This window comes from Polyergus mexicanus, unplaced genomic scaffold (genome assembly GCF_030449975.1).
Source record: "Polyergus mexicanus isolate NDT 795.1 unplaced genomic scaffold, iyPolMexi1.0 SCAF_25, whole genome shotgun sequence".
In the NCBI taxonomy this organism is placed as follows: Eukaryota; Metazoa; Arthropoda; class Insecta; order Hymenoptera; family Formicidae; genus Polyergus; species Polyergus mexicanus.
In genome coordinates, this window is record NW_027223345.1 from 4269324 (window position 1) to 4294525 (window position 25202).

A 25202-nucleotide genomic window follows, 5' to 3' on the forward strand; every position below is an offset into this window, starting at 1 on the left:
AAGCAGTGGTATCAACGCAGAGTACTGCCGTTTTTCATAAGAAACTTTTTCTAGCTGGTACAGTAGCGACATCTAGATCCATTTTAGAGCCAGCGGAACTACATGCTGTGTGATGTGTGGGCCAGATTACCTCAGGCTCGGTGCCAAAAAGCAGAAAGAGAAGAAATTATCTCTGGTGCAATCGAGATGTGTGTTTTCTGAACACGATTAACTGCTATCAACATAAACATTATAGATTGAAGTACACTCTAAAAAAAAGGAAAGAAAGAATAAGTAAGAATCAAAAGTTGATTTAATTTATAATGCTTTCTATTTGTCTGATATATTGTATATTATTTTGGTAATATTTCATATAATTTATTATAGGTATACGAGAAAAAATGTATCTCAATATTTGGATGACTGACTCCAAAAGCTGATTAATTTAAATCTAATGTATGTATAGCTTAATTGTCTTTAAATAATTGTTCTAGTCTGTACTTTGAATAATATATTATTTTTTTTTTTATTTATAACATATAGGATATAAATTTTATACTATACATATTGTGATAAAATTTATTATTAATTAATTGCTAGAATAAATCAATGCTATACTAGAAATTATTTTAATAGCTCGTATTATATATTGCATTATATTTAAATAAATTTTTATTAAGATTGATATATTAACTTCAAACTTTGATGATATGTGGTAATCAGATGGGGAAGAAAAGAAATATTCAACCCCCGCCAATAATGCCAGGGCGGATAAAAGTGGAAATAAAAGATGAAATAGGTAATAATGCTTGAAAGTATAGTAATAACCTTGAGAAAAAGTACAAGCTATTAAAAATGAATAATTGTTTATGTTGTTGAGTTATATATATAGCTTGGATTATGTTTATATAGGAGATAGTGATGTCTTGGTAGCGAGAGATCGTTTGAAAGGTGCTCTTCGAGAATTATTACAACATAGTGACACAGGTTCATCAGCAGACTCAGGCGAAGAAAGTTCTCCTCAGGATTATAAACATTCAATGAGAAAGATGTAAAGTTCAAACCATCTTGTTGTACAACATAAAATTATCTCTATATTCAGAATCATTAACTTTTTGGTAATTACAATACACAGGACAAAATCCATTAATCTCCAACAACCGCGAAAAGTCAGACGTCGTCGACAAGTACAGACTGATACAGCATTTCATCATACATATGTGATGAAACTATTTGATCGCAGTGTTGATTTAGCTCAATTTCGAGAAGACACACCACTTTATCCTATATGTCGTGCTTGGATGGCCAATCAACCAAGGAATCCTAATTTGGTTCCTAAGTAAGTAAAATGATATAGATTTGCTTATGTATTTATTTATATTTGCCTTTAAGTTTTTATCTCTCTCTCTCTCTCTCTCTCTTTGTGTACATAATTTTATATTCCTATACAAAATTAAAATAAATATATTTATTCATATATATAGAGTGCGTAGCCCAAGTCCAGAAATAGTTAATGAAATTAATATAACAAATAATTTAATTGATGCTAATGGAGAGCTAAATGATGTCCATTATTTGCCAACTCCATTGCCTCGTGAGGAGGCCATACCAAGAAATCGCATTCCATCTCCTATATTCGGAGAGAAAGATGACTTAAACTTAGATTATGTGAGTCAACAATTTCGACAAATGCATAAAGTTCAAATTTTTTAATATCAAGACAGTATACATATATAAATTGTATTAAAATTTTTAAAATAAGAAAGATGTATCTATATTACATATATTTTCTGTTACTCATATATTTTAATGGACACAAATTGCATGTAACATAACTACAGGAAGGACAAACTCTCAAATCACGGGAACAATTAATGAAAGAGCATACTATACGGTGGAATACTATTCGCAAAAAATGGCATCAGCAAGCACATAAAAATGAACAACGTTATATACAGAGTGCTACTATACTTAGCACCATTTTTACAAAGTTTGTATACAAATTTGTTTACTAATGTAAGAGAGAAACGATTTTTCTTTAATAAATTATAGTGATGTTACTAACTTTAATTACTTCAGGGCGCAAGCAGAGTTTGAATAGCAGAGATATGGCAGTCCAATGACTGCCAGTTCTTGCATCACTGATAATTACGTTTCTGATCATTTTTATTATGTCATCAAGGAATAATTTCTTATTTGTCTTATTTTTCTACATAATTTCATTGGTAAGTGAATGCATAAAATGGGGTTATATTTATACATGTCTTATATGAATGCAATTTTTATTTATAATGTCCAGAAGTTGTAATCATGTTTTAAAAACATTACTAAATATTGATTTCTCACTTTAATACAAAACGACATTGTAATACTTGTAAGTTTATTCTTTTAATAAAAATAAACGCAATATATAATAATCAATTTTTGTCTTTAAAACACCATGTTTTATAAAGAGCTTATGTGTACATACATAATCCTCTAATATAATGCATCAATCAAATAACATACAAAAATAAAATTTACTTATCTCAAATATAAATAATACATCGTTAATTTATGCTATACATAAAATCTCTCTTGCATGCTCAATTAATTTTTTGCATAAAACTTTGGAAGGGGATGAACACACATTGATAAATGCTTATGTGTAATTCCTAATAGTTCATTATATATATATTATTGTATTGAAATATTACATACAATTATTATTGTAGATATGAAAAAGGATTTTCGTAAAAATGTTTGATTTGATTAAAGATGTTGGTTATTTTTCTGTATTATCCTAATTGCAATTATTACTGTGTGTGCATTTGTAAATTCATAGAAATAGAGATTAAAATTGAGGAGAAAGGACCAGACGAATAATTCTTGAAGGCTTGAGAATTACATGCCTTTTATTATAGATATTAACAGTCGTGGACTTACATTATTTACTTTCAGTTAATAGGATTTACACAAACACTGTTTGATTGTTTGTCAATTGTGACTGTATTTTTTTTTTTTTTTTAAGAGCAATCGTAATTTTCAAGACTTCCCTATGTACTTATTAAAATGTTTAGGTTTCATTAAAAATTTCATTTCGTTTTATATAAAAATGTAGCTAAGAAATAAATAACATAATTTAAATTATTCACTTGATAACTATTACTATATTATTTTCATTTTTTGACCTGCATCAACTATTATACTCCAATAACAAATGTTCATCGTAAGCAACATTATTATTCCTTAATGCACTTTGCAATCTATAAATTGTATAGGAAATGATTTTTCGTACAGCCTCAAGATGAGACTGGAAGATTTTTCACATTTCTGGAAGTATACTGTAATAAATTTGTTTTTATCACTATTGCACACACACTTTGGAAGTTTATTTGTCTGTCAAAGATAGTTCTAGCACTTGGCGAAAGGTTTCTTCTTCTAACAATCGCCGTTGCTCCTCTTCTATTTGTTGTTGCTCGGAAAGTTTTAATGCTAATCTCAACTGTTCTGCTGTACCTTCAAGAGAGTCACTATCTTCATTTTTATTTATACTCGCTGAATTTGTAGTACCTTCAGCAGATCCAGCTGTTTCTTGATATAACACCAAGCTAGCCTGAATCGCTCTGTATAAAAAAAAGATTAAGTTATTTAAACATAATTCAATATTTTTATGATGAAACTTATGATGCAATTCTTTCCAGGATTTCAAAATAATAATTTTAAAAATATTTTATAATTTAAGGTTTAATCAATGCAATTTATATTAGTTACAATGTGAATAAACCTGCTGAATAATTTACCTGGAATTAATATTTACAATAAAATAACCCACCTGTCTAAACATTAATTGTAGCACAAAAAAATGCATGCACAAAATTAATAATAAAATATATTTTCTCAATGCTAACGTTTATTAAAAACATAACACATTTCTTGATAACATTCTCTTTAGTATGTGTTTATTGCATACCTTTGAAGTTGCCTTTCTTCCTCTGTGGTCATATTAGGTGTAGTTGGTCTAGATGGTTTTTGCGCTCTTAATGCTTCCCATATATCAACCTGTGTAAAATAATATTCGTGTAAAAAAATAAGGGATCTATATATCATATATATTATAGATACAAGAAAATTTTGAGAATTATATAAAGCAATACAAATGTATAGAGCAACAACAAAAAACGATACCTCATCACGTTCACTGCCAGCTTCTAGAAGACTTTGCTGAATAGCAAACTGCAACAAATCGTCTTCTTCTTCAATACTGAATTGTGTCCTGACTTCTGCACCTATATTCAAAAGTAATATCCATTAAACACAAATGGATATATTATATATAGAACATATGCATATATGCATTAATACTGACGAAATACTATTAAAGACCGTCAGCCCTGAGTAAATTTTTGTGACTATGGCTACGTTTGGAAACATCATCTGTGTGCACACACAGCGTCGTTTTATCTTTATTATTTACTAAAAGTTGAACAAAGATAGAACGACACTCGTGTGCATACTCGGGTGATGTTTCCGAACGCAATCTATCAAGTGGGCCCGGTAGGCTCGAAGGTAATTGAAGTACGTTGACATTACTGGCCATTTGACTACGTCAAAGATAATTACACAAATTATTTAATTCATATGATTATTTTAGTTCATCCAGTTATTGTTTTATTATTGAAAACACCGACAGAATATCATTAAAGACCGATGATCTTATGGGATTTAGTATATTACTGGAAGAAACTCGCCACTCGCATTACTGTAGATAAGTAAATCTTTGCATTGTCAATAATAAAACAATAATTTTACAAAAAAAAATTTTTAAATGTTTACTTTGTTGTTCTTTAAACAGTTACATAAAAGATCTATACATTTTCGACAATAAAACAATATCTGAATGAACTCAAATAACGTTCAGCGAGTTTTTTTCCAGTCACATTAAATCCCATAAGACCACCGGTCTGTAATGATATCTCGTCGATAGCATTAAACAAAAATTTTACCCAATTTTGCGTATCCACTAGGCGCCTCGAAACAAATATCGTCGACTAAACAAGTTACACGATTAGTTTCTTGCAAATGGCCCACATGCGGTACTTCTTGATCCAAACCAAATATATTTCCAAATGTGATTCTTGCATTAAGTATGTGAAACAGTGGAATTTCTGGAAAAAGATTCGATTATTAGTATATGTACAGTTGATACTGCATGATATCTATCATATAATGAATTAAGATCTTACCAATTTTAACAGGAAAACCAGATGGAAGTTGCATTTGGATAAAATCTTTCAATTTTGCAAAATGTGAACTAGATATAGCCATCAAATCTACAATTGGCATAATTTGTTCTTGAAGACTTAATGGATAATCCTCGCTCAACCATAAAGTTGCCTAAAAATAAAAAACTCTTTAAATTATAATGTATAATATAATGTAATATATAATAGATTTTTATATCAATTTATAATACCTTAAATTTTTGAATTTTTGTATTAATTTCTTTTGGTCGACCTATATCTCTCCCATTTAAATCAACAGCTGGATCAAAGTATTCCTCAATAGTTATGTTAGAGGGATTACCTATGTTATTAAATTCTTCCTGAAATATATAACTTGATAAAAATATATTTGTTATATATATATATATATATATATATATATATATATAAAATTACTGATTAAATATTATTGAGAAGTTTACACTGGTAATGGTAGTACTGCAACTCTCCTGTTGCTGTTCTGCAATACCAAGAAATGATTGTAAAGGTGTCCTCGGTGCTCGAGCTCTTGCTTTATCTGTTTCGGATAAGTGTTCCAATCGAGTTTTAGTTATTAATTCCACATTGCTCGCGCTAAAAACTTTGCATTCGTGACCATTTATTACTTCGCTCTTATCGGAACGCCATCCCCATAAACCTGCTTTATTGCTATAATTTAACATAAATAATATTTAAAATAATTTTGAAATACAGAGGTATCGTTATAACTATTACAATGATAATTATACCGTTCAAAACTAATTTTATCTGTGTCTATGTATGTCGTAACTATAGGATTAGTAAGCCGAGCTATAACCCCTTCTTCAGATGGTTCCATCAATTGTATATTATCATCTCCTATAAGTTTCATATGTTCGACATAAACTTTTTTTGTTTCATGATCTACTTCCATCATTGTTGCTCCATCATCTATAAAAATATCATATAAATTTCTTAGATTGTATTTATATTACATACTATATGAATGTGTGATTCATAAATATTCAGTTTTAAGAAGAGAAGAATCCATATTAATGTTATATCATATAAAAGAAAAAAAACCATGTTTGATACAAAAATAATATATATTGTATATTATATTATTTAATTATGAATTTATTAGATTATAATCAATATAAATTCATAAAATAAAATGAGAAAAAACAAGAGAGATAAGAAAAATTATATAATGTTTATATTAAAGGAAAACCTCCTGTGTTTATGCATATTAATATCTTTATGTTTTTACTAAAATTCGACAAATTAATATTTTTGTTTTTACTAAAATTCTACATATTATACAATGCCTAAATTAAATGTTAGAATCATATCACCTGTGTTATGACCACCCACACTGAACACATAACTGCGTTCACATCTAATTGCCATAGGTGGATTTGATGCAGCTTGCGTTAACACATAGAACTTAGTAACAAACAAATAAAATTGTGGCATTTCCAAAATATAATAATCAATTGCAATTTAGAAGAAAAAATAAACTTATAAACTAATCATGCACAGTTGGCAATATTACAGTATCTATTAAAAATATTTATATGCTTACTTTGTCCTTTAAAAACATAGCTACGATTGCCGCGTTGCCAATTTGCATGATCAAAGCCTAACAAAGTAGTATCTATCCTCACATTACTACCTTGTTTGTAAACTTTGTAGGTATCACTTGGACACATCCGTGATGCAAGAGGAACTGGTCAACAAAAATAACAGCAGTTAAACACATATGTTATTAAAGAAGATCAAAATATATATTAAAATTGAAGTGTTAAATTCAAGTTATGGATTAATTAAATTAACCAATAATACAGCAGATTTTGAATATTACAGTCATAAAAACCAATATTATTAAATCATTTGTTTCTCACCCCAACTTGTAAACTCCCACTTCATTTCAACATAAAAATCAGGTGCCTAAAAAAGATTTCTGTTATTAGGACTATCAAATTATCAATCAAGAATAAAAGGAAGTCAATATTATCAGTTCTTAAATAATAATCTATACAAGAAACACATAAGTTAATATTAGCTAACAGAACTTGTAGAAAAGGATTCTTTAGTCTTATTGTTAGTAAATAGTCTTTCAATGGCCAAAGAAAAAGTCATATTTGTAAGAAATGGATACATATTAAATTCCAACAATATATATTTTATTATTAAGTTAAATTATAATTATACGATGACTGACCTGTTTAAGTTTGTGAAGTAATTCTGGTATACCAGCAATTCGATTACAATATCTCTGGTAATCTCTCCTAGCAAGCACCAACTGTAGCAATTCAGGATTCCCTGTACCCACCGCTTCTTGGACCACTGTTTTGAAGCAAATTAAACTGATTATTTATATATATTCTCTAATGACAGTAAATATAAATTTGTCGAAATTCAAATGTTTTATTATAAATAGATAAAAGCATATTACCACTCCATCCCTGAGTATTCTCTGTATTAACATTGGCTTCATGTTGTAATAGAACTACAGCAGAATCTGCATGACCTAAAGTTACTGCTAACATTAGTGGTGTCCTTCCTCGATTGTCATGTTTTTCTATATCGTGCTAGAAAACATTTAAATGTTTTCATGTAATTAACATTTCATGTTACATCGATGTAGTTAACAGAAAGGACAAATTGACATGTGTATCTTGAATATATTTATTATATTACCTAAAATAATTATTATAGTAATATTATATATATATATATATATTTCTAGTTTTTTTAGCATATTTTTTGTTAATGTTATAAGAAATTAAAATGATATAAATAAGTACCATAAATTATCATTAATTTATCAAGTACAACAGATTGTCTGATTGTGCTTCAGTAATGTAATATCAAGAGCCACAAATCTCTACATATCTAAGGTTTCCTCCTTTTTATGAAAGGCTTCAGACATTTCTATTAATATAAAATACACTATACAAACTTGAACCAATTATATATAATTATAAATTCAAAAAATATAATTATAAATTTAAAATTTTTCAAAGACATGATAATATATTGTGCAAAGCGTTACATAAATATATATACTTTGTCATATTATAAATTTATATTTGATGATGTTATTTCTATAAGTCACTTATTATAAATATGAGCTTTTAATCTTATCTTAATCTTATATATCTTATCCTATCTATATATAATTTATTTATTTCAAAAAGATTATAAGCAGAGTTAATAAAAATAATCTTTATTTTTATTAACACTGATGATACTTTTTATAACATGTAATCATTATAATATTTGATTTGCATGCTGCCATTCAAATAAAACTATATTTATATTAAAGCTATTGATGTTTATGTATAAAATAAGAATGTTAATTTAGTTATAATATACAAAAAAATAAGATTATACATAAACAAAGTGTCACAAACATAGTATATAAAAATAATATCTGAGATAGCTTGACATTTATATTGTATACTTCACAGAGAGCTATAATTATCGTGATCAGCTGATAGATTCATATAGAAAAGTTATTTTTAAATTGTTGTGACATCAATTTCGATAAATAATATGTAAAAAGAATGCACTAAATAAAGTACAATATTTTGAAGTGACAAATACATTGTTCAAATTGCTAATAGACGAATATATATATATATATATAATAATAATATCCATCACACCACCATCTACATTGAACAATTATGCAATTATCGCTTGTTGTAAGATATAATTGCGCCAAGAAAAATTCGTTATCGCTGATAATTGAACTGTTAATATGGAATACATATACGAAAATATAAATCACGGTCGGTAAACACAATTAAATTACATATTTCGTTAATCACGTGTCATGCAGTCTCCGTACGGTTCGTGAAGAATCGAAATGTCAAATGAGACGAGTTGTAATTAAATGGCAAGTTTGATGCAAACCTGATTCGCAGATAGTTCCTTGTCGAGTTCTACATGGCTGTTATGCCAAACGAGCCAGTGTAATGGATAATTCTTTCGTACAGTATCTATATTCACCATTTCTACGAGATCTGACTAACATTAACATACAACAATGTTTATTGTAACAAATACTACGAGTCGTGCACGCGATACGAAATTTTGACAGCGGAATACATGACATGACATTAGGTGAAAGAAGTATCGGTCATTGAATACGTGGTGTTTCAAAGAGAGACACGTCAATGACGCGTACGTCAGAGACATTGAATTTCAATAGTTTAGAATTGCATTCAAGAATCTACTTATCGGATTGAGTTGCACTCGATTGACCTATCAGGATAAGATATCTTGGCTTCTTTTCGTTCTGATTGGTCATTTTAATATGCTACTCTACCCCGACGAGTAGATCTTCGAACACAACCCAAATTCAAATATTCAAGTAATATTTATAGAGATTTTGGCTGTAAAATCGGCTCCAAGTATTGCGATTTAATTTTAGAATTTTTTTTTTAGATGTCATTTTTTGTTTTTAGAATGAGATAAATACGCGTGTTCGAGAGATCTGGAGATTAAGCACGAGAATAATCATATATAAGAAAGCGAGAGAAAAGTATAGCTCTCGTATTTCTAATCATTTTACGTGATATGTAAAAGATTGATAGCAGCAGTATTTCAACGGTAAAAATTTTTCCCTTTTTTTTCTTTTTTTTTTGTTCGTAATGCCAACGTATGTTGCGGACGTTTTGTAAATTTATTCATTTCACAGAAAGCCTAGACTTATTTTCACAAGAACGCCGATCTGCAAAATTTGGCTAATATTTCCGTGAAAAAAAATTATTTTACAAAAAGAGTGCATCATACAGTGCATTATATATCGCAAAATTGTTCCGACAAATTTTTACAATAAAAATTTATATATTTATATAAAATCTATCAAAAAAGTATATATATATATACATATTATTTTAAAGCTTTATTTTATTTTAGAGAACACGAAATTACGTAATTATACGCATAATAATCATGAGATAAATATTTAAAATTAAATATCACATGTGTATATCTATATTCATAGGCCACGTTTTGCAATAAGAAAAAATATTTTTGCCCTCCTAGACAGAGGGGGGAGGTGGAGGAGGACAGCAATTTACAAGAAGAACTGGAAAAGATTGCCTTTACGAACACTTATGAGTGAAGTTACACGAATGAACGCGCCGAGCTCCCGGATCGCCGGGTAGCACCGATTGACGTCACCGATAGAGGCGGCCAAGATGGTTGTCAATGTTGATAAGTGGTTTGGTTACGCGGAGGAGCAGCAGTGATAACGTCGCGTTCTGACTGTAGGAGCCAGGCTTGGTGGCCGGCCAGTTATGCCCGTGAAATAAAAAGGGACCCGTCCCTCCCGCGTGAGGATCCGCGCGGTTTTCAGGTCGAGCGTTGCGCGCGAGGAATGGCGGACGGCGAGGAGGAGATACGACGTGCCCTGAAGGACGTGCAGTCTATGATCGACGTCTGCGCCGAACGACTCGAGGGCCTGCGGACCCAATGCTCCACCAGCGCGGAGCTCACCCAGCAGGAGATAAGGACGCTCGAGGTAACGAGGGCATCGGCGATTCGCGAAAATCAGGACCCGATTGCCGCCCGATAATCGTCATCGCGATTCCCCTCCCGGCGCTCTCTGTTGATGTATCGCGACGTGTTGATTGTCAACAACTTGTACCCTATCGTTTATACCTGGCGAATTTCTAGATGATCTTTTTCAGAGAATTCGCGAAAATTTAATTTCACCTCATCGCGCTTTAAGATATGCTGTATCTAGTTTTTGAAAATGTTCGTCTGCTATTTTTGCAATCTACAATTGAGAAATTCGAAATTTGTGATGTTACTTCATTATGACATCATGTCTTTATCATAATTCCTTTTTTTATCGAAAAACAGATAATATATTAGGAATTCGTCTAAAATTTTTCTGGGTTTACAATATAATAAGATTTATGGCATATATAGTCTGGAAGTCCTTACAATATGAGAAAAAAAAAATAATAATAATTTATATAGGCAAATTTGTACTGTGTACAATATAGCACTTTATGTTTGAATATCGTATGCTTATCTTGATGTATTATAATTAACTGATAACTATATCAAAATAAAAAACTTCAACAAAATTTATGACATTAAGATAAACAAATATGTATATATAAATAATACTATATAACTTTTTTCGAATTGATAATATTTATAGTCTATGTGACAATGGCTGTGACACAGAGAGTAAAATCCATCTATATTTAGATATTATTTGTAGGGGAAATTGATAAAATTATACTCTAAACAACTTGTGACAAAAGCCAAATTGAATGATCTGGCAGAGATGAGGCAATATCCGTCGTTACAACAATGGTTACGGGTAGTTGGTCTCACCCAGGAATCGATTCAGGTAATAATATATAGATATATGAGCAGACTCTTTACGATTCATTTGTTATACAGTTTAGTGTATGTGTAAACTTTTACTTTACATCTCTCAATTTAAAAATCAAGTTAATTATAGATAATTTTTCTTCTTAATACTAATTATAATAATTTTAGATGGTCTGTAACAAAGCCTGTTCTCTTGAGGCCCTGAAAGAGAAATCTGAACATGAATTGAGCAGCATGCTAGGTGAAAATAATGTGCGTCGTGAGGAAGAACATCGTAGACTCTGCAGAGCATTACATAATTTACGGCGATATACAGGTAAATAGATATTTGTTTTAGAAGAAAGATATATATTTTTTTGTACAAAAATGAATAGAATATTATATATTTTGAATATCATATGCTTTGTCAGATGTTCTTATAAGAGGAGATATGGAGAATAGTGATATGAATTTATATTGGGATTCTTGGGATAGACATCATTTACGCACGCGAGCCTCTCCTAGGCCCATTCGATCTCGCATTACACGAAGTTCTGTTCCATCAGAAGACAGCATTCCGTATCATAATAACAATAATCTCAACAGTAATATATTGGCACAAGCTTCTTCTGTAATATCTTTGATGTCAACTAGTCCTCCCTGTACCCCTTTATCGCAAAGGCAAAAATATGGTAAATATGAAATTTTAAAGTTAAGCATTTGGAGTATATTTGAACCATCCACATATTTTGTTTTCAAATATATCTAATTTTTATTAAATGTGGAAAGCATTCCTGACATCTAGTGTACTTAGCATCTAATTTGAAATATAGGCAACTTATATCCACTGTACAATAAAGTTGTTTTATTTATAGGAACTAAATTTCCAACAACTCCTCCTCCATGCAAGAAGCATCAGATTGGTGTGCAAAGTAGCATATCACAACCTGAAGTGTTTCCATTAACTAAGTCAAAATCTCATGAATCACAATTAGCAAATCGTCTTGAGAATATACAGCTTGATAATGATGATACATCATCTAGGTAATACTTTCCTATATAATCTATTTTGTATTAATTTAATATTATATATTCTTCTCATTTTGTGATTAAATACACATTTTATAGACCTAATTTAATTAAAAATATCTGTCAATTAAATATTTTAATATATTATTTTATACTTCTAGTTCTGGAAACGACTCTTCTGTAGGAAAAAAAAGTGATTCCACTATAAAAAGAAGAAATCGTCTACCAACAGAACCAAGTTCATACTGTAGTACGATAGACTTTATGAAATCAGAGAGTCTCTTGCCAAACAGTAATAGCCCTATTAGATCCCCACCTTACACTAATCCAGAAAGTGATGATAACAATTTTAAGGGAACAGGTACATGAAAGAAAAACTCTAGTTTTTAATATTATATCAAATAGAATAAATTAATGTAATATTTTCTTTTCTTTTATTTTTAGTAACAAGTCTCCAAGTGCCAAAATCTCCACGTACTCCAACAGTGACTCGTACCATGGGTCATATAATTGCTCATCGCTTTAACAAAACTTTTAACATGATGGCAACATGTGATTACTGTGAAAAGCAGATGGGATGGGGCACTATTTTAAAATGCAAGGAATGTAAATATAAGTGTCACCGAGAATGTGAATCCAAAGTACCCCCCTCATGTGGCCTACCTCAGGAACTCTTTAACGAGTTTAAACGAACTGTACAAGGTGATGGTATGTACAAACTTTGCAACTTTAATAATGCTAATTGTAAAAGCGCCAATTTCCTTTCACTTTTTTCTTTGCACTATAACGGATTTTTAAAAAAGATATTTGATATATATGATATATACTAAGTTATAAAAAATAAATTTTTTTAGGTACGAATGCTTCCCCCATATTAAACAAGCCTGGAATAACATCTCCGAATCATCATAATCCAAATTTGTTAAAAAAAGATCGAAGACGGTCACATGCACATCCTTCTATGAATATATCTTTTCAGGTTACAATTTATAACTAATTTTTTATTATTTTTATTTTTCAAATAAATTTTCATAAAGATAATTTATATTATTTCTATTATTTATATTTAGAATGCAGATTCTAGTTCAAATACCTCGAGCTGTAACAGCTCAACGCCTTCTAGTCCAGCATTGCTACCTGCCAATACTAGCCAGACTCCACAGGCGCCTGTCAAACAACAGTTCCATTTTCCAGGTAAAGAAAAAAAGCATTTATAGTTTGTGGCTTTAAATCGAACGCGTTACTTATTTTGCTTCCAGATGTACTGAATGAAAAAGGAGTGACACACGAAATGCACAGATTTGAAGGTACGACTATGTCAAGTGATAGTGATAGAACAGTAAGCGTTTCCGGATCTGGTAGCGTCAGTACAGATTCAGAAAGGACACCGGTTAGAGTTGATTCTCAGGATTCTCAAGTTTCCGATAGCGAAATACCTGGGGACATAAGTCGTTGGCCTCGACAGAATAGTGTATGTGTATTGCTTTTTACCAAAAAGGGAATCATGGCAAAAATATGAGATGTCTAATATGAATAAATTTTATTTTATATCTTGTATATTTTTTTGATCGCAGTTGTCGATGCGAGAATGGGACATTCCATATGATGAATTAAAGATTGGAGAAGCAATCGGAACGGGAAGATTTGGTACAGTATATAGAGGCAATTGGCATGGAGATGTTGCAATTAAAGTCATAAATATGGATTATTATTTAGACAATGATAAGATATTAGAAGCATTCAAATTAGAGGTAAGAAAATATAAATAAATATATATATTTACCAGTTACAATTAAATTCGGAAATTGGTAATGATCGGAAATATTTTATCTTATTATAGGTAGGCACATTCCGAAAAACACGACATGAAAATCTAGTTTTATTTATGGGAGCTTGTATGAAACCTCCTCGATTAGCTATAGTGACTAGTATGAGTAAAGGCATGACACTTTATACTCATATTCACTTACGAAAAGACAAATTTAATACGAATAAAACTACTATTATAGCTCAACAGATTTCTCAGGTACATATTATTTATATGAGCATTTTTTAGATTATTATATATTTATTTTTATGCACATAATTATGCTAGCATTTGAATAAATATAATATTAAAGGGATATTAAAAATATGTAAATATATGTAACAAAATTTAATTAATAATAATAATAATAATAATTCTTTCGTTATTATATAATATATTCAAGCATTAATTTTATCTTATAGGGTATGGGATATCTTCATGCCCGTGGTATAGTACACAAGGATCTTAAGAGCAAAAATATATTTTTAGAAAATGGAAAAGTTGTAATAACAGACTTTGGTCTGTTCAGTGTTACAAAGTTGTGCTACGGAAATAGGTAAATTTATATCTTGTAGAATAAAATTTATTCTTACTAGATAAGCTATACTTTTACGTTATGCTGCTTTGAAATACAAGCTCATTTCATATATATATATTCAGGAAAGGAAATGGACTGAATATACCACCAGGTTGGTTATGTTACTTAGCACCTGAGATTGTTCGACGACTGAGACCGCAACAAAACCGAGATCAGGAAGAGTTACCATTTACAGCTGCTTCTGATGTTTATGCATTTGGGTTAGTATATTTTCTTTTTACGATATTTAATTATACTATTCTGAATATATATATGCTTTGAAAATTTTGAAACAATATATTTAAACATTTCTGGTGCCCCTTATTTGTGATAAAATATTCATTAGTGTAATCATATATTTTATTTTGTAACTAACAAGTTTTTAATTTAGAAAAATATATTATAATGGGTATATTATATAGCAAAAATATAGCAGTTGTGTAAATATAAAGCAATAACAATAAGATTACTTAAAAATATATTTTCTGATAGGACTGTCTGGTATGAATTATTATGTGGTGAATGGCCATTTAAAGGTCAACCTCCTGAAGCTATTATTTGGCAAGTGGGGAAAGGAATGAAGCAACCTTTAGCAAATTTGCAAGCTTCTCGTGATGTAAAGGTACATACATGTTTAAAATGTGTATATCTGTATATTACAGAATTAAGTATCATTATGTTACAAATTCTGTGCACTATTTATAAAAATTGTAGAAATTTTATAATCTTTTTTTAGGACATTTTGATGCATTGTTGGTCATACCATGCAGAGAAACGTCCTGATTTTGCAAAGCTATTAACTACACTCGAAAAGCTGCCTCGCAAAAGGTTAGCACGTAGTCCCTCTCATCCTATACATCTTTCTCGTTCTGCAGAATCTGTGTTTTGAATATTTAAGTCTATTTAAATACGCTGTTGTTCTTGTAGTGTAAATATAGAACTGTGCAATTATTGCCAGATCTTTGTTCGTGAAGAGTAAAATAAAAGTCACTGAAAGGGTTTCTTCTCGTTTGTATTATTAATTTATTAAAATGTGCAATGAAAGAATATTGATGTTAATAATTGAGATTGTTAATAAATTGTTTCAAATTAAATATGTATCTTTTATTATGAATAGAGTCACAATATTAAAAAAAGAAGTCTAGAAGAGTATACACATTTATATATATAATTTATAGTTAAATGTATGTAAATCTATATATCACTAAAATTTCTAAAAATTTTACAGACTTGTTAACAAATACATAATTTTCAACAAACTTTTCATCTATGTATTCTATGAGATAGTTCTTCAGTGCACGTTTTAAGAAATATAGGTTCAACTCTTTATTTTTTCTCAGGTAATATTGTAAATATATTTTATTGAGAATAGTGTTATTAGGCGATAGATAATTTATTTTAAATAAATTATCTATCGCCTAATAACACTATTCTCAATAAAATATATTTATATATATAGACAGGAGAGAATTGTCAGATAAACGTCTTTAAATTTAGTAATAATATAATAATTTTGCTCTTAAATATATAAAAAAATAATATATAATTCTATAATTCTACATTATTTAAACCATAGTGTACATTGAAATCATTTGTCCCAAATATTTCTTTCATATTTATGATGCATTTCAAAATCTCTCTCTGCAGAAATCTTGGACATTAGTTTCAATAAATTAATCATTATAGACATAAAAAAAATATCTAAATATTTCTTAGTAGTACTGTTTGTGTGTATGGATTTTTGTTTCTGAATTTTTTAAATGGTTTTCTAAATTTTTTTATTACCATTCTCAGAAAGAAGCTACAAGCTGGAAGAACTGTTTTACAATATATATAAATTTTTTGTATATATGTATATTCATATATTTATAGATAGTTTTATTTGTTATCGATGTATTTTTTCTTTATTTAGTATTATATTTTATTAATACTAATTATAACGATACATATTTATTAGTTGTTTAAATAAGTAAAGAAATAGAAATAACCAGAAAATATATACATTGTATACAATGAAACGTTTATTGATATATTGTACTGCTTTTAATAGCGAAAAAAATTTATCTTATTTTAATAGTAACTTAAAAAAAATTATGTCGATTGTCACACACAGTTCCTTAAATCTATTAACATTAATATCAAACTATTCAAATATATAACTATATTTTCAGTTTAGTAAATACTTGTATCTTTATTTGAAATCTTATTTTTATTACTTAACATAATTTGTTGATGAACAGATTATTCATACTCATAAATAAATTGTTATTTATATCACAAGAGATTTAAACTCTCTTATATCATATATATACTTTCTCTTTTTAAAAATTTTTTATCCGTTACATATTTTCTGTAACTCTTGTAATTGTCTTTTAAGATGCGTAGCACGCAATTTATTCAATGCTATTCTCTTTTCAAATGTTTGTACCAAAGGCTTTGTAATAATATCTGTTATGTGAACCAACGCCCGTGTTCTGACTGTAAAGGAAAATTGTTTATATTCCTTGATTTGTTACTCTTACTTTCGTAAATATCAGATAAAAGTTGTTATTTAAATAAATTATTTATTAATCTAAACACACACTATCCTTTTTACTACAATATATATATTTTCTATTTTAATATAAAATAAACAGAATGGTACGTACCAGCATTATTATGAATACTGGCAAGGACATCTGGATGATCTTTACAGGCTTCAGCCATATCTCCTTCTTCTTGTACCAAAATTTTTGACAGGTCTGTCATTGTCTGCAATAATATTTATTTTCAGGTAGAAGACACAGTTTTTTTTAGCACGCTCTAAATTTTACAAAGAAATAAAATCTTACTCTCAAACATCTATCCGAAATATCTGGAGTATGTACTATCTCTAATGGTATTTCTGTAGCTTCACCATTATCTGATTGAAAGCAATTTAAGAAGATCTCATGTTCCTATAAAACGAAAAAAATCACTATTATACATCATTTATCATTATATTATCTTAATATTTGCATCAACATATATAAAACATACACATGGCGATTTAAATGGCCCATATTGCTGGAAAAGAAATTCATCTAATTTTATTTAATAGTCAATTGTTATATTATAAATAATTGGGCGATATTTTAGAATTTTTAAATGTTTATATATATATATAAATTTTTCTCTTACCATTTATCATGTATACATATATATATATATATATATATATATATATATATATATATATATATATATATATATACATATAAATTCTAAAATATCGCCCAACAATTGATTATTAAATAAAATTAGATGAATTTCTTTTCCAGCAATATGGGCCATTTAAATCGCAATGTGTATGTTTTATATATGTTGATGCAAATATTAAAATAAGAAAAGTATATATACCTTTGATTCTTTCACCTCTGAAAATACTGAAAATATTAAGCCTACAAAACTGTGATCCATTGTTTGATAAGTAGCCTGAGTTCTGACATCTACAAAATAAAAATAATGAATGTAATGTAAGAATTTTTTTTTATATGTAAATTATATTAAACATTTTCACAAAAGAAATATTTTAAATACACACCGACATGTGACGGACAAACTGTAATATGTGGATGTGAGTGATACCATCCGAGAACACGCATAGGTCGATTTAATTCATCTGTTAATCGCTCGGCTTCAGCAGCAGCTTTCAGTAATTGCTCGGAAGAAATTTCTACCCTGTCTTTCTTTTTGTCCAGACGTCGTAAAATGATAACAGCTGATATTTTTGCTATTCCACATGCAAACTAAAACATGAGTGATTAATGCTCTACTTGTCTCATTAATTAAAAAAGTTTGAGAAAAAAAAACATTTAGTATAAAATGTTAAAAAATCCAACATACATTGCCGATGAGTAAACCCATCACTTCAAAGTTTTCTGTTGATAAAGCATGTTGCAAACACACCATATAGACGTCTGTTTGCAGCTCCACTTTTTGCAATCGAGAATCATCCATTGTTTATATAAAGGTATATATAAATCCTGCGAAAATAATACAGATGCAAACTATAAGTTTGCAATTACAAAATTTAACTATTACATTTAATACACACACACACACATATTTACTTTATATAAAAAATATACATATATATATATATATATATATATATACAAATTTTGCAAAAATATTTGATTTTATATTACAGACACTTTATTAGGTTAATGAGGTAAAACAATATAATTTCAAAACAATGACGAATGATAAATTAAAGATTTCATTTGAATTCTATAAATTATCCTCTTTCACAATAGAAAAATCTAACATTAAATATCTCACGTATATATGTATATACAAAACTGATTTATTAAGGAAGCATAACCTCTCTTCTAAATTGACGCCCATATATCGGCTACTTTTTTAATACTGAATTATTGAATACATATTTTTTGAGAGTCATTCTTTTATTCCATTTTTGAATTAATATTATTAAACGTATATTAAGTATATGTACTTTACCTGTTCACACTGATACTCTGTGAAGTCGATAGAAATTTCCCCTCCGTCGAGAGAATGGTTTTCTCGATTCAATAAATTTTTAGATCTTCTTCGTTTTGGTTTGACTCTCGCCAAAAATAATCGCGTCTGTCTTAACTTAATTATTTAGTGCAGTTATTTAGCGCGCGGCGTTGAGTCGCGATTAATCAGCAATTTATAACAAATTTGTGAACGAAACTAATTTTCTTTTATCGTTCGCTAAAAGCGAATTCGAAAAGTGCGAGTCTTCAAAAGCGAATTCTTTTCTTTCGCGGATAAACAAAACGGCTTCGTATCTGCTATGTGCGGGATGTAATGAATAAGAACTCTCTTGTTGATAAATCAATGCTTATTAATTCAATTCCACCGATTTTATCTGTCGTTTGCATCGCTAGATATATACGTAATAGTTATACGCTGTCGCAATTTGCCGCAGCGGCGTTTCATGTATATATATATATATATATATTTTATTATTACGTGCGACACACACAAGAATGGAGAATATTTAGCTCACATCCAGTGTATAATGTGTATACGTGTACTCGTATAGATGCACACATATGTATACCTCGTATATATTTCTGATTGCTTTCGATCCCACTTTGGAGTTCAATTAAAGGTGGTGTGATGCGCGTGGTGTGATGCTCGAAAGATGTCTGTGATCAGTTTTTTGTCATCTTACAGCAAGGTAACGTCAATAAGTTTATGCGAGGTTATGCCGAGTGTTATGAATACTATCAGTTATCGTTAAATAATTTGAAAACTTGCAAATTATATATTATTCGTGACGCAGATAAGGACGGGAATGCCAAGGATTTTGTCGCGTCATGGTAGACGATAAAGCGTCAATTACCACGGAAACCAAGTATCGTATGGTAAATGTAGATCGGGACGATAACTCGAGGGAGACGCGCGTAAAAGAAACGATGCCTTCGGAATTGAGATCAATCAGCGCGAGTGACTGGATCACAGTCGTCGTTCTCTGTTTCGTAAATCTTATAAATTATATGGATCGTTTTACGGTCGCCGGTGAGTCTTGCCTTACGAACTCATTTGGATTAATGAAGAAATTTTGTTATTTAATGAAATTATTGTATAAACGTGTATATAATGTTACTTTTTTCGATACATATATTATATTTATAATATATATTTGCAAGCAAAGTCATAATCTTTTGTTGTAGGGGTACTGACTGACATCAAGAAGGACTTTGATATTGGTAACGATTTGTCTGGACTATTACAAACTGCATTTATCTTAAGTTACATGGTGTTCGCACCATTATTTGGATATCTGGGAGATCGCTATAGTAGAAAATTGATAATGAGCGGTGGTGTATTCCTATGGTGCTTAACGACATTTATTGGTTCATATATGAAGGTAAATACAATTTTTTCTATATAAAATGAATTTCATATAAGGCAATACTTTATATATTATACTTTTAATTTATTTTCAGAGTTTTGGATGGTTCCTATTCTTTAGAGCTCTTGTTGGTATAGGAGAAGCGAGTTATTCTACAATTGCACCAACAATAATTAGTGATTTATTTGTGAAAGATGTTCGTTCCAAAATGCTTGCCCTATTTTACTTCGCTATTCCAGTTGGAAGGTACATTGGTTATATATTTTAATTAAGGCATATATATTATGTAATTCTGTGCATATATATTTATGTGTACATAAATTTTTTATTCTAGTGGTTTGGGATATATTATAGGAGGTGAAACAGCTCGTATCGCTGGTAATTGGCAATGGGGGTTACGCATTACTCCCATATTAGGTATTGTAGCGATTCTGCTGTTACTTACTGTAGTCAGAGATCCTATTAGAGGTGAGCGAGAAGGCGGCGTTCATTTGACAACTACCACATGGTCGTATGACATTAAGGAGTTATTAAAAAAGTAATTAGCTGTATATATTTTTGTTATTAGAGAACTATAATTAATTATCATTGGTCTTTTTGTTCACTAATATTTTCCTATTATAAAGCAATGATTTATATTATGTCAATTGCTCTATCAATTGTTCTATCATTAACTGTTCAGATAAAACAGAACAAATTCTATATTAATTTATCATAATTTATAGTTAATATTAAATTTGTTATATTAATGTATAATATATATTTTTTTAGTCCAAGCTTTATGCTGTCTACTGCAGGATTTACTTGTGTGGCATTTGTCACTGGTGCTCTGGCATGGTGGGCACCAACGTATCTACAATATGGTTTTAAATTACTTCCTTATGATGTGAATATCAATGCAGATGAGTACGTTAAAATTCATTGTAATAATGTGTTTATAGAAAATTGATATATAACAAGAGTGTTTTAAAAATACTACATAAATATATCTTAATGTTTCAGCGTCGCATATAAGTTTGGATTAATTGGTATGGCATCTGGTTTAATAGGTGTACCATTAGGTTCTACTATAGCACAAAAATTACGAACCTATTGGCAACAAGCTGATCCTCTAATATGCGCTATAGGTCTTCTAATAAGCGCTCCTTTATTATTCTTTGCTATGATTACTGCCAATACAAACTCTACTCTCTGTTACATATTAATATTCTTTGGTCAATTGTCTTTAAATTTGAATTGGTCCATCGTAGCAGATATGTTGTTGGTAAGAACTTGAAAAAAAAAAAAAAATAAATTGTTTTTTCTATTATTCTAGTTATATTTTAATAAATAATTTAATAGATCTTTTATATACATTATATTTTTTACAGTATGTAGTAATTCCTACAAGAAGATCTACGGCAGAGGCATTCCAAATACTTATAGCACATGCTCTTGGAGATGCAGGAAGTCCCTATCTTATTGGACTTGTATGTAGAAATAATTTCACATTATTAATTAAAAATTAAACTATTAGATTCATTAATATATATTATAGACACGTAATTTTTTATTTTTGTTTCAGATATCAGAAGGATTAAAGTCCACTCTCTTACCAGATTTAGGTATAGGAGGACAATCTGCTGTTCATGACAATCAAAACATCATCGAGTTTCGTAGTCTACAATATGCAATGTTTCTTACAATGTTTGTAGAAGTAATTGGTGCTCTGTTTTTCTTCTTGACAGCATTACATATACAAAAAGATAAAGCATTGGTCGATCTTGCTATTGCAGGTAAGTAAAAGATTGTGACTTAACACTAGTTAGGACAAAAGTGATATTTAAACAATGCACTTTATTTTGCATGTCCATATTGAAATTATTACTAATACAGCTTGATATATGTTTGACACATACACATACACCATATTAAAAACAATGTAAATGTCATATAAAACTACTTTTTATCTGTAAAACATATTAGCACAAGTGTAATTTTTTCTAAGATAATTTTTTTAAATATTTAATGCTGATCTATAAACACATAATTACTATTTTAAATAAAATATCACGACAGAATATTCACACATACAATTCATAATATAATTCGGTAAGTGCAATACACACATATACATAATTGAAATATTGAGCAATCTAAAATGTATTACTTGTTGATATCATTATCATATATAATGATGATGTATTAATAAATTAACATATATTCACATACATATAATAAATACATATACATAATATACATAATGTATATTACCCCTATATAGTATAATCTGGTTGGAATGTGAAATAAAAATTTGCAATTCTACTAAAACATTCTATTTTTATACAGTACATGAATTGTTCTCAACTTTGGACTTACAAGCACAAGTTTTGGGATCAAAAAGAAGGTAGTATGCAAAATTGCCATATCATTTAACACGTTAAGCGCCAAAAATTCTTATTTATTATATATTAAAATATATTGTGCAATAATCAAAAATATAAAATTAGTTTTAAAAAAAATATATTTCGAATATTTAATTAAAAAAAAAATATATATATATACGTGAAGTAGTCTATATGATTGCAAGAAAGAGAAAGAGAAAAAGAGAGAGAGCATAACTGAAAGAACATTTTTATTTATTTATATATTTTATTTTTATATCATTACATTTATTTTCATTAATTAACAAAATTATTAAATATATTGAGTTAATTAATAATTAGCAAAATTTATTAAATGTATAAAAATTTTTATATTTCTAGAAACAATAAAAACTTCTATTTTCTAGAAACAATAAAAAACTTCTAAACATGGCTCTTTGCATCTTTATGTATCATTTTCGTTTTTAATTTTATATATAATTAACATCGTGGCGCTTAACTTGTTAAAACTCAAGATTATTTACATAAATTTTTTCACTAATGTAATAAATTGTATTCTACATGTAATCACTAATCTTGTGATCATTTATTACACACAGTTTGAAATCTTTATTTTATGTTCCAACATTTTTAGAATGGAATAACATTTATATATTTATACATTAAATCTGCTTTAATATTAGAAATATATAATGTCCACGAAAAAGATGGATTAATAATATTTTATCATGAATATCCCTATTTATATTTGTGATATTAACCTACTAAAAATGGTGCTTAACGTGTTAAGGAATGCAAATTAAAGATATTAATATGAATATTAATTTAACAAATAACATAATTAAATTTGTAACGTATGCGCGCGCGTGATTGATATGACGTTTTGCAGTATTATATGTAACTCTTTCCATATTTTCTATTATTTTTTTAATATGCACTTCTTATATATAGTTCCATACATGAATCATTGCATTTATTGATATCTATAATAAAAATTATTGTATTGCAATTGTCTTATTACATACACAGCTAATAATTATATTTTTTTATTATTTTACATTTATTTTTATAATTTTTCTATTTATATATGAATGATTGAGACGTTCTACATACCATATATCTTTTATAAAAGATATAAAACCTAATGTCCTTTATCCTGAAGTCTTTTTTACTGTAAAATATATAAGAAGTTATCATAATATTTATAAAAATACATTTTGTATAAAATTTTCTTATTTAAAATCTGAAAGTTGAAATTTGAAATATATTATGTGTCGAATTTTTAAATTTTCTCTTGCATTAGATTTTTCACAATATAAGTTGCAATACATTTATATTTTGATATTTCAGTAACTTTAATGATTATTAAATATTAAATATATAGCGAATAATTGATGGAAAAGAGAGAGATTTACCAATTTCGTTATTCTATACATTTTGGTATTAAATTATTGAAATATTTTTCAGAAACGGGCTTAATTTATTGTAGACAGTACATGGTCTAGTATGGAATGTGCACGTAGTTATTGTTATATAACATACAAACATCTTTCTTGCAGACAAATTTCTAGATACTAAGAATAATGGGCAAGCTGAATCAACGCATTTATAAATCATCACTGGGCCTCACCTGATAGTGTGCTGTGTATCTGGTACATAATTTATTTTCATGATTTCATTGTTTTTTTTTTTTTTTTTTTTTTTTTATTTAATTGGTAATCAATTTAATCGAATCTGAGCCTTTGTATAAATAAAGCAACCTACTATTCTATACATAACTTATGTTTATTTAAACATTTCAAAAAGACGAAATTTAAAAATCATTTATTTATTTTTTTATATATTTATATTATATAAGGACAATCATAGTACATGAAAAAAGTGATGCTTAATACATATGATATAATATACACGACTTATATATACATATTATATTTTTATATCATATATAATATATATGATTGAGTTATTATTTTTATTTTAGTACTCTGCGTTGATACCACTGCTT

At 28.6% G+C, this 25202-nt stretch overlaps 5 protein-coding genes across 12 annotated transcripts; 3 read left to right on the top strand and 2 right to left on the bottom strand.

The window, feature by feature from the left end:
* Window positions 1-101: 101 nt before the first annotated feature.
* On the top strand, window positions 102-2353 carry Mip40 (Myb-interacting protein 40). Of its 2 annotated transcripts, none has more exons than XM_070313709.1 (8): window positions 102-273; window positions 367-435; window positions 660-778; window positions 892-1030; window positions 1115-1318; window positions 1464-1647; window positions 1821-1969; window positions 2059-2353. In XM_070313709.1, exons 3-8 carry the CDS (start codon window positions 685-687, stop codon window positions 2078-2080), a joined length of 792 nt encoding a protein of 263 aa, XP_070169810.1. In that variant the 5' UTR covers window positions 102-273; window positions 367-435; window positions 660-684; the 3' UTR covers window positions 2081-2353. The 2 variants fall into 2 exon arrangements, with proteins under 2 accessions (XP_070169810.1, XP_070169811.1); XM_070313710.1 differs by having other exon boundaries at window positions 703-778; window positions 2059-2351.
* Window positions 2354-2377: 24 nt separating this feature from the next.
* On the bottom strand, window positions 2378-9344 carry LOC138943151 (ankyrin repeat domain-containing protein 13D). 3 transcript variants are annotated; one of them, XM_070313706.1, is made up of 14 exons: window positions 9126-9344; window positions 7660-7795; window positions 7426-7550; window positions 7106-7151; window positions 6787-6930; window positions 6557-6628; window positions 5972-6152; window positions 5666-5891; window positions 5435-5563; window positions 5205-5355; window positions 4965-5126; window positions 4147-4247; window positions 3932-4020; window positions 2378-3584 (listed from the first exon to the last, which is right to left on the bottom strand). In XM_070313706.1, the coding sequence occupies exons 1-14, from the start codon at window positions 9222-9224 to the stop codon at window positions 3350-3352; spliced, it is 1896 nt and encodes a 631-aa protein (XP_070169807.1). In that variant the 5' UTR covers window positions 9225-9344; the 3' UTR covers window positions 2378-3349. The 3 variants fall into 3 exon arrangements, with proteins under 3 accessions (XP_070169807.1, XP_070169809.1, XP_070169808.1); XM_070313708.1 differs by lacking the exon at window positions 6557-6628 and having other exon boundaries at window positions 2379-3584; window positions 6877-6930; XM_070313707.1 differs by lacking the exon at window positions 6557-6628 and having other exon boundaries at window positions 2379-3584.
* A 1025-nt stretch (window positions 9345-10369) lies between these two features.
* Window positions 10370-16091, top strand: Ksr (kinase suppressor of ras). Of its 2 annotated transcripts, none has more exons than XM_070313659.1 (16): window positions 10370-10740; window positions 11455-11586; window positions 11739-11886; window positions 11981-12241; window positions 12425-12593; window positions 12740-12939; window positions 13023-13286; window positions 13433-13557; window positions 13649-13772; window positions 13838-14049; window positions 14153-14329; window positions 14419-14604; window positions 14808-14941; window positions 15046-15183; window positions 15455-15584; window positions 15699-16091. In XM_070313659.1, the coding sequence occupies exons 1-16, from the start codon at window positions 10597-10599 to the stop codon at window positions 15849-15851; spliced, it is 2697 nt and encodes an 898-aa protein (XP_070169760.1). In that variant the 5' UTR covers window positions 10370-10596; the 3' UTR covers window positions 15852-16091. The 2 variants fall into 2 exon arrangements, with proteins under 2 accessions (XP_070169760.1, XP_070169761.1); XM_070313660.1 differs by having other exon boundaries at window positions 10652-10740; window positions 11442-11586; window positions 15699-16090.
* LOC138943125 (lys-63-specific deubiquitinase BRCC36) lies at window positions 15627-20421 on the bottom strand. Of its 3 annotated transcripts, none has more exons than XM_070313666.1 (7): window positions 19445-20421; window positions 18827-18966; window positions 18525-18729; window positions 18341-18429; window positions 17794-17898; window positions 17611-17713; window positions 15627-15840 (listed from the first exon to the last, which is right to left on the bottom strand). In XM_070313666.1, exons 2-7 carry the CDS (start codon window positions 18938-18940, stop codon window positions 15809-15811), a joined length of 648 nt encoding a protein of 215 aa, XP_070169767.1. In that variant the 5' UTR covers window positions 18941-18966; window positions 19445-20421; the 3' UTR covers window positions 15627-15808. The 3 variants fall into 3 exon arrangements, with proteins under 3 accessions (XP_070169767.1, XP_070169765.1, XP_070169764.1); XM_070313664.1 differs by lacking the exon at window positions 15627-15840 and adding an exon at window positions 16977-17440 and having other exon boundaries at window positions 18827-18990; window positions 19445-20418; XM_070313663.1 differs by lacking the exon at window positions 15627-15840 and adding an exon at window positions 16977-17440 and having other exon boundaries at window positions 19445-20417.
* Spin (Protein spinster) lies at window positions 19943-24967 on the top strand. Of its 2 annotated transcripts, XM_070313661.1 has the most exons (11): window positions 19943-20153; window positions 20259-20494; window positions 20650-20846; window positions 20926-21077; window positions 21166-21369; window positions 21603-21737; window positions 21834-22095; window positions 22202-22300; window positions 22396-22606; window positions 23160-23217; window positions 24754-24967. In XM_070313661.1, the coding sequence occupies exons 2-11, from the start codon at window positions 20293-20295 to the stop codon at window positions 24770-24772; spliced, it is 1539 nt and encodes a 512-aa protein (XP_070169762.1). In that variant the 5' UTR covers window positions 19943-20153; window positions 20259-20292; the 3' UTR covers window positions 24773-24967. The 2 variants fall into 2 exon arrangements, with proteins under 2 accessions (XP_070169762.1, XP_070169763.1); XM_070313662.1 differs by lacking the exon at window positions 23160-23217 and having other exon boundaries at window positions 19944-20153; window positions 24754-24966.
* The last annotated feature ends 235 nt before the right edge of the window (window positions 24968-25202 follow it).